Below are 10,337 nucleotides of genomic sequence, written 5' to 3'. Positions count from 1 at the left end.
TGAATTATTTAAAACATAGTTTAAGTTAAATGTTCTCACACAAATGTGACACAGTTTAACTAAGAAATTATATATACATACATATTTGGCTCTATCCCGGCAACTGGTGGGGCCGTACCTTGCTAGGCTTACTTTACCATTAAATGGGGAAATAAATTCTGAAAATGTAAGGGACTAAATTAAATTTTTTCCCAAAAAATAATTTCAGATTATACCGGTGCTGAAAATACATTGCTCTAAATTTTAACATTTTCAATTGTATCAACATCTGCAAAGATTAGCCTAAAATGTTTTACAAACAGGAATGACTAGCCTTCCGAAAAAAGGTTGCAGGGCCACCAGATTCAATGAGCTTGTTCTTAGAAAATCTTTGTATTTACAGTTAGGAGAAGGTGAGCAGTTACAGAAAAAGTTTATTTACAGAGCAGCACACGATGTTAAAATGAGTGCTAAAATCATGGCGTAATTACAACTGGATTATAGCAGAGTAATATAAACAAGGTCTATCACAAATTCTCTGGTAGTCTACACAGTATCACAAATCTCAGTCTGTTAAAAAGCCAAAAAATGGTCACTATGTGAAATGCAAAACTGCTCCACTTGTGAGGCATTGACATATTTACTTTGTACATAGTGCGTGAGCATGTACATTACCAACAGGTGTCGCTAGAAATGCCTTGCTTTTAAATGAAAAACAGCTTTTATCCCATTTACAAATCTAGACTGTATTTCAGATAAAAAAAAGTATCATCGACATTTAAAAACAGAATTTCGCTTTCAAAATAAGAGCATTTCTGAGTGACGCAACCAAACATTTAAATGGTCGTTAACGCATCCAAGGTGCTCTTCCCTATCCCCAAAATTAAGTTTTTTTTACACTATCCAACATTTTTCCAAAGGTAATGTACTTTGTATACAAATAGAACCATCTGTGGCAATGAAAGCCTAAGAAATAGGAATGCGTCTTGGTCAAAACATGAAATGAGACATTTATGCTAAACAGACTAATGAAGTAAGGTTACATTCTACATAACATAATGGCATATAAAGTGACCATGGACCAATTCTCTTTGCACGTTTATTTGTTGGTCTAACATTAAAAGAAATGTGATGTCAGTCATTTAAAAATAGCATAGATTGTCAAGTATACTCTCACTTTCATGCAAATAGATAAATCATTAACAAAGACCTTTATTGAAAAATAAAAATTAAAAAACAAACCCAAATGAGGCTTATTTCCGCCTGGTGTTCAGTTGGTCAGAAGGTGACTCCATCTCATCCTGGCTGGAGGGGCTGCTCGCTGTGGCAGTGTTGTGGGTAGGTGGTAGAATTGTGGTGTGCGTGAGGCTAAAAGTGCTGCTGCAGCATGTATTATGCATAACACTATCTTCCTCCTTGGGCTGCTTACCAGCAAACTCTGTGATGCTAAACACAAACTGGAGGCAACCAAGTTTTAGGTAGCTACCATGGTGCAGAGTAGCTGTGCCCTCCCACCCTGCTCCGCTACCTCCTATCATGCTTGAGCTGCTTGTCTTACAGCTGCAAATCTGCGCCAGGGCACCTTGGGGCTGGCTGCTCATCACACCACCAGCTGGGAGAAAACCCACAACAGGGGGTTCTTCTTTGTTCACCCACTTCTTGCTACGGCCTACCTCAAACAACACAAAATAGACAAAATATGTTCTTATTTTACAAGAGCATTAAGCTTGAAAAAAGATTGAGGCACATCACAAGAGCTTGAATGAATGTAATAAACTTACGAATGATGCCTTGGACTTTAGATACGAGCCCACTGGGTGGTGACGGCGAAGCTTTTTCAGAGAAGTCACAGGAGTAAAGAACGTTGTCTACTGTAGTACCATGCTCACTGTAGTTTAGCAACTCATAATGCTTGGAATTCTACAAACATGGGAGCCAAAACCCACAGTGATTATGTCATCCAAAAAGAAAAATATGACAATACTTTCCAACTGCTTACCTCATCATAGAATATGCAGGCATGTTTCCCCGAAACAAAGTTGCAATGACCATAGTTGGGAAGGCAAACATCCATGTCAGCACCTCAATTTCAAAAGATATTGAAATGAAAGTGGGCCCTGTTATCCATCCAAGACTAATATAGCAAGTTTTATTTGATGTTAAGTTGTTTTGAATTTGTTTATATACATGTGTGGCCGTTGCCTACCGTTAACATCCTCCTTACACTTCTGCATCTGCACGAATAGGAAATGTATTGGCTAATTGGTCATTATTTTAAAAAATCAATAATATTCTTATCATTAGCTCTCATTTTTGTAATTTTCATATCTTTTGAATTAAATTGGGACACTTTGATCATGTTAAAAAGGGATTAGTTGCGTTTTTTTTAGGACCATTGTTGGAATGACAGAATTTTCATGTAAATTACTGCTCTACTTAAAAAAAAAAAATCAAGTAACAAAAAAGTTCTGGAAATAATTAACTGACAAATAAAATCCAATCAACAAAAAAGTTCTGGAACTAATTAATTTCCTGAGTAGAGGTACCACAGTTTGTTTATCCCCCTGTTCTTCTATCTACTCAGTTAGTGTCCCGCTCGCTCCCGCTCTCTCCCGCTCTCTCCCGCTCTCTCCCGCTCTCTCCCACTCTCTCCCACTCTCTCCCACTCTCTCCCACTCTCTCCCACTCTCGCTCTCTCCCGCTCTCTCCCGCTCTCGCTCTCTCCCGCTCTCGCTCGCTCCCGCTCTCGCTCGCTCCCGCTCTCGCTCGCTCCCGCTCTCGCTCGCTCCCGCTCCCACTCTCGCTCCCGCTCGCTCCCGCTCTCGATCCCACTCTCGCTCCCGCTCGCTCCCGCTCTCTCCCACTCTCTCCCGCTCGCGCTCTGTCTCCCGCTCGCTCCCTCGCTCCCGCTCGCGCTCTGTCTCCCGCTCGCTCCCGCTCCCGCTCGCTCCCGCTCCCGCTCGCTCCCGCTCGCTCCCGCTCGCTCCCGCACGCTCCCGCTCGCTCTCGCTCCCGCTCGCTCCCGCACGCTCCCGCTCGCTCCCGCTCGCTCCCGCTCGCTCCCGCTCACTCCCGCTCTCGCTCACTCCCGCTCTCGCTCACTCTCGCTCGCTCACTCCCGCTCTCGCTCACTCCCGCTCTCGCTCCCGCTCTCGCTCGCTCCCGCTCGCTCCCGCTCTCGCTCGCTCCCGCTCTCGCTCGCTCCCGCTCTCGCTCGCTCCCGCTCGCTCCCGCTCGCTCCCGCTCTCGCTCGCTCCCGCTCGTTCCCGCTCTCGCTCGCTCCCGCTCTCGCTCCCGCTCGCTCCCGCTCGCTCTCGCTCACTCTCGCTCACTCTCGCGCCCGCTCCCTCTCGCGCCCGCTCCCGCTCTTGCTCTCGCTCGCTCCCGCTATCTCTTGCTTATGCTCGCTCCCGCTAGCTCTTGCTTATGCTCGCTCCCATTCGCTCCCGCACTCACTCCTGCCCGCTCCCCGTCGCTCCCGCTCTCACTCTCACTCGCTCCCACTCTCGCTCTCACTCACTCGCTTCCACCCTCACTCCCTCCCTCACCCCCGCTCACGATCAAAATGTCTCTTGTATCTTAAGATAAATATTTGCCCCTGAAATTATACTCGTATCTCAAATTTCTTATGTCAGGCCACTCACTTGTATGTTGAAGTACCACAGTAGTCAAATTAGACTAGTAGTCAAAATGAATTGGTGGTCACATAAATAAGTAGTCAGGCACAAAGAGTGATATTAGCATCCTATGGAAATTGAGTCGAGGAACTGTGATCCTTCACTTTGAGGCATCACTACATCGCGTCTTTTTAAAGTATATAAAAAAGTTCATAAAATGTCGAAAACTACGCTGACACTCGCAACTGGAAGAAAAGATGGAAAATGGTGGCGAAAAATGGCTGAAGTCGGGACCATTTCTTCTTTGGCACTGTAATTTTATAATATCATAGGCATCATTCAAGCGGCAGCCAATTGCAGTAGCTCCCTAAACCCTCACTTGTATTCAGTGTTTTTACAGATTTTTATGCTTTATTTTTACGTTTTCTTGTCCCTTAAGATTTTACTTGTTACTTTACTTTATGTTTTATGCTCCATACATTAATGTTTTAATTTCAAGACTAGTTCTGCGAGAGGCAGTCTTTGATCTATTTGTTTAGTTTATCTTTGAAAAATTCTGGACATTACATTGACCCATTCAGCCATGCCTCCGCTGTTCTACACAAAGGATCAGCTGTTAGCGCTACGTAACACCTGGATGATCCTGGACCTCTCCGCAGAGTTAAAGAGGAAGCGAAGACGATGCAGAGCTGTACAAAAATGTCAGGAGAGAAAGAGACGCTTCAGACCCAGCATTCCATCAATTATTATGCAGAACATAAGTTCTCTCCCCAATAAGATGTAAAAGCTAACAGTGCTGACCAAACTAGAAGAAAAATATCGGAAAATCTGCATTATGTGCTTCAAGGAGACCTGGCAGAATGAACCAACACCAGACTCGTCTCCCCGGATGGTTTTCAGCTGGTGTGGGTGGACAGAAATGCTTAGGCGAGTCGTAGGTAGAAAGGTGGGGGACAAGCTGTTTTGATAAATAGATGCTGTAGCCATTACGGTGAAGGAGCAACTTTGCACTCGAGATATCGAGTCGGTAGCTGCTGACATCAGGCCATTTTAGATCCCCGGGAATTCTCGCACGTTATCATATGACTGCATATATACCTCCTTCCGCCGATGCGGCAGTCGCTCGCGAGCTGCTTCACGCGACTGTGTCGCGGCTGGACCCCCAGTCTCTTCTTATCTCTGGTGATTTGAACCATGCTTCTTTGGCCTTTACTCACACCACCTTCACTCAGTATGTAAAGTGCCACACCAAAGAACAAATAACTCCTGCTGTATGCCAACACAAAGGGGGCAGACAGCTCAGTCCCCCAACCCCCAATGGACCAGACCAGAACCTGGTCCATCTGATCCCCACCTACATTCCTATGGTAAGGAAAATAAATTCTACCACAATGATCATACAAAGATGGCACGCGGTCGATTTGCCTAAAGACGCTTAGCCGACTAACGTCTAGGCGAGGGCCATCTGTTTAATTTATATTTCATTAAACAAAAGTGGGGAAGTTTTGATTGTATGTTTACACCGGATGTCCGGTGTAAACATACAACACAAGATTTAAAATAATACATTTGCTGAGAACCTTAATTTAAAGATTAATCTCAATGTTTTCTATGCTGGTGTAAAGTTTCTGGAGTATGATTACAATTTCATTACAGTATCCACTGTTATAACTACTTTTTTTCTTCTGTCATTATAATACTTACTGTTATAACTACTTTTTTTTCTTCTGTCACGTACTCTTCTGCGTGTGTTTGGCCGTGAATAAATGTCCTTGTTATTCTAAATGAAGGGTATCTGGAACGGGCCGTATATGGCCAGCGGACCGAGGTTGAAAAACATGTACACACACACGACCGGAGGCGGGGCGAGCGCGTCGGCGCAACGTCCTTCGATTGGCTATCCGGCCGGCTAACTATTTGTTCGGCTAGCTCTACGTTTGGCCAGATTCCCCCTCGGCGAGATGGCCCTCGCCCAGACATCAGTCGGCTAGTCTTTAGGCAAATCGACCGGCCACATACAATGATAGACCGAGGAGACCAGCACGGTACTCATGGTACTGAGAAACCACTGACTGGGAGGTGCTTTGCAATTGACATGGGATAGACATTGATAGCTTGACCCACTGCATCACAGATTATATTAACTTCTGTGTTGAGAACATTGTAGCCTTTAAGAAGGTTTTTCCTCCTCTTCCTCTTCTACTGGTCTCTGCATCACATTTGATCAGGTGATAAAACAGCTAAAGAAGATCGAGGCTACTGGTCCAGACAACCTCAGCTCCAGACTACTGAGATACTGAGTGGATCAGCGTAGCAAAGTGATTCTGCATATTTTCAACCTCAGCCTTAGTCTGCAGAAGGTCCCCACCTTATGGAAAACTTTCTGTGTGGTAAGTGTTCCAAAGACTGTAAATCCCAGGGAACCAAACAACTTCAGGCCAGTAGCATTAACCTCTCACCCGATCAAAACATTGGAAAGAATCATCCTCCATCACCTCAGCCCCATGATGAATGTAGAGCTGGACCCTCTGCAGTTTGCCTATTGTCCAGGCATATGTTAAGATACCAACACCTACCTGATGTACAGGTCTCTTCCACACATGGAGAACACGGGAAGCACAATAAGAATGATGTTTTTTGACCGCTCCAGTACGTTCAACACCATTCAGCCCTACTGAGAGGGAAACCTGGAAGAGGCTGGAGTAAGGAACCACCTAGCTGCATAAACTTCTTCACTGACAGACCAGAGTATGTGAGACTTCAAGACTATATGTCTGATGGGGTAGCTTGCAGCACGAGGGCCCCACAAGGCATGGTGCTGTCACCACTCTTCTTCTCCCTCTACACATCAAACTTCAAGCATAATACAGACAACTACCACCTCCAGAAGTTTTCTGACGACACCGCTATTGTTGGACGGGTGATGGACGGGAACGACCTAGAGTACAGGTGAGTCATCACAGCGTTGGTTGACTGGTGTAGGCAAAACCACCTCTACTTTAACACCAGTAAGACGAAGGAAATGGTCATCGATTTTCGGAGGAATCCTCAACAGATCACTCAGGTGAACATCCATGGCAAGACATTGAAATTGTGGAGAATTTTAAACACCTGGGTGTTCACCTCATCAACAAACTAGACAGGTCCACAAACATAGATGTCTTATATAAAAGGGGCCAGAGCCGCCTCTACCTACTGAGGTGATTACGGTCCTTTGGAGTGAGCAGGACACTGCCAAGGACTTCTTACAACACTGTGGTGGTATCTGAATAATCAGGCTTAATAAGCTGGTCAGGAGGGCCAGCTCTGTTCTGGGCTTTCCTTTGAACTCTGTGGAAGAAGTGAGAGAGCGGAGGATACTGACCAGGATGATATCCATCATAGACAGCACCTCCCACCCCTGCATGAGTCTGTGGAGTCACTTTGAAGCTCTTTCAGCAATAGACTGCTGCACCCTCATTGCATGAAGAAGCGCTTCCGCAGATCCTTCCTCTAATCAGCTGTCAGGCTCTTTAACTAAACAAAGAGCTGAGTGTTAAGACCTACCATGTTTACTTCTGTGTATGCATTGATATATACATGTATGCATATATGCAAAAAGCTTATTTATTCATGTATTTATTAACTTACTTATTACTGATCTAGGTCTAAGATGCCTTTCCAATATCTGCATTCTCACCCTGTTGCTACTGTGACAACAACATTTCCCGAATATAGGATGAATAGTTATCCAATCCAAATTGTGGTTCTATATGCTGAAGGAACAAATACCAAAGAGGGAGAATGGGCGTGGCAAAAACTGTAAATAGCTGCGAAACACTGCGCCAAGCCTTTTTTGTTGCCAGTGGGATGCGTTTCTGATCGTGTATGTTATACCTAGGTGGAGAAAAAATAACGAGTCAATTCCAGCTTTGTTTGAATTTTACATCTCCGTTGAAAATGCCTTCTCAATGTCCAGCTTCATCTAAGCCAGTGTATCAAGGATGGGGCGTGCACGCCACTTCTGCACGCTTAACAAACCGCAGCCTCCCTGTTGCTGAACTAAGCCACAGCAAGTCGAGGTCGATGTGGCCACACCGCCTCTCCGTATATACTGGATGAGTAACCAGTTTCATCCTGACCACGAAGCTGTACCCCGCTAAAAGGGGCCTACCCTTTACGGACTTGAACTCAAAGTCCCATTAACATTTTTTTAAAATTCATATCAAGCACAGAGGAACTATTTTACTGCGAGTACGGTTTTTAAAGAATTTACATTTTTTTGTATACAGTCATACCTCTAGTTACAAATTCCTCTAGATATATGTAAATGAGTGACTCAAGATATGAAAAAGATCCAAGTTACAAAATCCCCCAAAAATAAAGGCATTTCCTTATCCGTTATTGTATTTTGAAAATATTGTCGCGTATGAATTGATTCTCACCATAAGCATCGCTACCCTCTTTTGGGCTCTCCTTCAATCTCATATAATGAACATAAAAGCATTCAATTCACGTCAATCAGCTGTCTTACAAAAAACACTATCCATGTTTCAAGATTCTCTCTTGCATAACTGTCCACCACGGCTAAATGCTCCCCTTATTATAGATTCCAATTCCCCTATTAAGTGGTTAATAACCGTACTAATACAACGCGGCACATTTTCTCACACACAGACACACGCACAGGGCACACGAAAAAGTCTTAAATGTGGTACAAAGTGGACAGCTTTCGGCCCTGGTAGAACGGGCTATTGCCGCCATCTGGCGGAAAAACATGGGTATACGTCTCCCATAATAACGGATCCTGGAGGGAACTATTTTAGCGGTACAGAGCACATTTTCATGTATTACTCATTTTAAGACATCAATAAATTATTTCCTAATAATTTTCTCTCATTTTGGTGTTTCCTCATGTTTCATACAAATTGGGACACTTGACCAATTTAATGGATTTTGTTCGTGGTTGTGTGAGAACTGTGAGGGAATTAGAGAATTTACATAAAACGTACACTTCTAGTTACAAAATTTACAAGTTATGAAAAAAGGTCCGTCACCAATTAAATTTGTAAGTAGAGGTACAACTGTATATCGTATTAGTTTGAGTATAACACATTTGTGTATAGTGCGTACCCATAATTTGTGACTTAAGTTTTTCTGCGCTCACACTAAGGATCGCACCGGTAGATGGCAAATGATGAACATGTCACCATAACAAAACATTTATTTACAACATATGGTATGGAAACCTGGTAATACAAACTACTACCAAGACGAACACAATTCTCAAATGGTCTAACAATCTCACAGTCTAATTCATCATTATAATATCTCAAAGTCTGATTTACAGAGCTGCCAAACACCGAAAATCCAATCTCAGAATCGGAAAAGAGAATTTTTAGATTTTGGCAGATTTTTTTCCTGGTGGCGTTTAAGAGAACAAGTTCTAATTTTAGAGTCGTTTCTTTTTCTAATTTCATCACATATTTAAAAAAAGCTGCAATCAACATTATGATTATTGAGAACTTTATACCACGAAATTTATGTGAATGCAATCAGTCAAAATATTTGTGGCAATCAACATTTTCAATACAAAAATAATTAAGGAAAGACACACATTTTAAAGCAGATGCAAATTTAATAAATTTTCTTAGTTCTATAAATTTTCTAAGTTGCATGCTTTGCCTCTTTTGACTCCTCGCTTGAATATTTCTGTTATAGCAAGCTGATCCTTCCAGTTGCATGTCCATCTTTACCAAGCACATGGCCTTAAGTGTGCTTGGTCCCATTGACATCCTGAGTCCTGTGACATCCTGAGTCCTGTCCTGATCTTCCTCACAGCACTGAAAGCACACGCACATGTGGCATTGCTGTGAGGAATCAGAAGTATGTCCAGTGCAATCTTTGTCATGTTAGCATATTTTGGGTCTCCAGAGTTTTCTTTTATTTTTCCTAGGGGTCCCCATTGCACATCAGCTCTCTCCTGTACAGTAATATCACCTAGCTCCTAGACTTGCAGGCAGCTGAATTCTTCTTACAAGACACTTCACAGTCAGGCTTCATGCATGGAAAATCTGTTGATGAAGCCAAGATGGAGCCAAGGTGGCGCCGTTCAAGGGGGAGCCAGTGGCAGTAGCTCTGTACACTCTTGTTTTTCATGTTTTACAGCCCTTCTACCCTTTTTTAACCCTCAAAAGCACTCTTCTATACACTCTCAATACGATAGAGCTATACAGATTAAAGGCCTGACGTGAATGACAACAGAATGCAGGTTTAAAGGCTTGGAAAATGGACTGAAGCCATGGATCGAACACGATATAACAGCGAGGAGAAACAGCGTTGCGAACGGCTTGGGAAATGAATGTCAGAGGGCAAAAATAATAGTTCTATATAAAGACTGGCAGGCAGCGTCGCTCGCACACGTTACGTGACGATTGGGTATGGATTGTCAATGCCTGGGCCAAAATGCTGGTGAGCACTGAAGTTTGAGCTTTCGTTAAAGCTGGAATCATCACTATTGGAATGAGATGGAACCCCGCATTGTTGACAAACTTGCCCAACTCTTTATGTCGCATACAGAAAATGAGGACTTTGACAGATTTGTAGAATTGGAATGCTGTGACTTATATTATCACGGACACACATTACGGACACACATTAAAATAAAACTAAATAAAACTCAGTTTTGCTCCTGTTGCCTTTTTTTTCAAACATACGCTAGCACGCAAGCATGCATGCCAATGTGAGTGTCACGCTAGCACA

The 10,337-nt window shown here is 43.4% G+C and overlaps 1 protein-coding gene across 3 annotated transcripts in view; it reads right to left on the bottom strand.

The window, feature by feature from the left end:
* Window positions 1–395: 395 nt before the first annotated feature.
* The window catches only part of phf12b (PHD finger protein 12b), a 38,692-nt gene continuing 28,750 nt past the window's right edge, over window positions 396–10,337 (bottom strand). For 2 of the 3 annotated variants that reach the window (XM_077722652.1, XM_077722650.1), the window contains 3 exons: window positions 1,979–2,061; window positions 1,761–1,899; window positions 396–1,648 (listed from right to left, as the gene is read on the bottom strand). In XM_077722652.1, coding sequence (XP_077578778.1) covers window positions 1,233–1,648; window positions 1,761–1,899; window positions 1,979–2,061 — 638 coding nt within the window. In that variant the 3' untranslated portion in view covers window positions 396–1,232. Of the gene's footprint in view, window positions 1,649–1,760; window positions 1,900–1,978; window positions 2,062–2,184; window positions 2,214–10,337 lie in introns of those variants that run through there. The other variant, XM_077722653.1, reaches the window with a different exon arrangement.

Source organism: Stigmatopora nigra, chromosome 8 (genome assembly GCF_051989575.1).
Source record: "Stigmatopora nigra isolate UIUO_SnigA chromosome 8, RoL_Snig_1.1, whole genome shotgun sequence".
In the NCBI taxonomy this organism is placed as follows: Eukaryota; Metazoa; Chordata; class Actinopteri; order Syngnathiformes; family Syngnathidae; genus Stigmatopora; species Stigmatopora nigra.
This window is presented reverse-complemented; position numbering and strand designations above follow the sequence as displayed.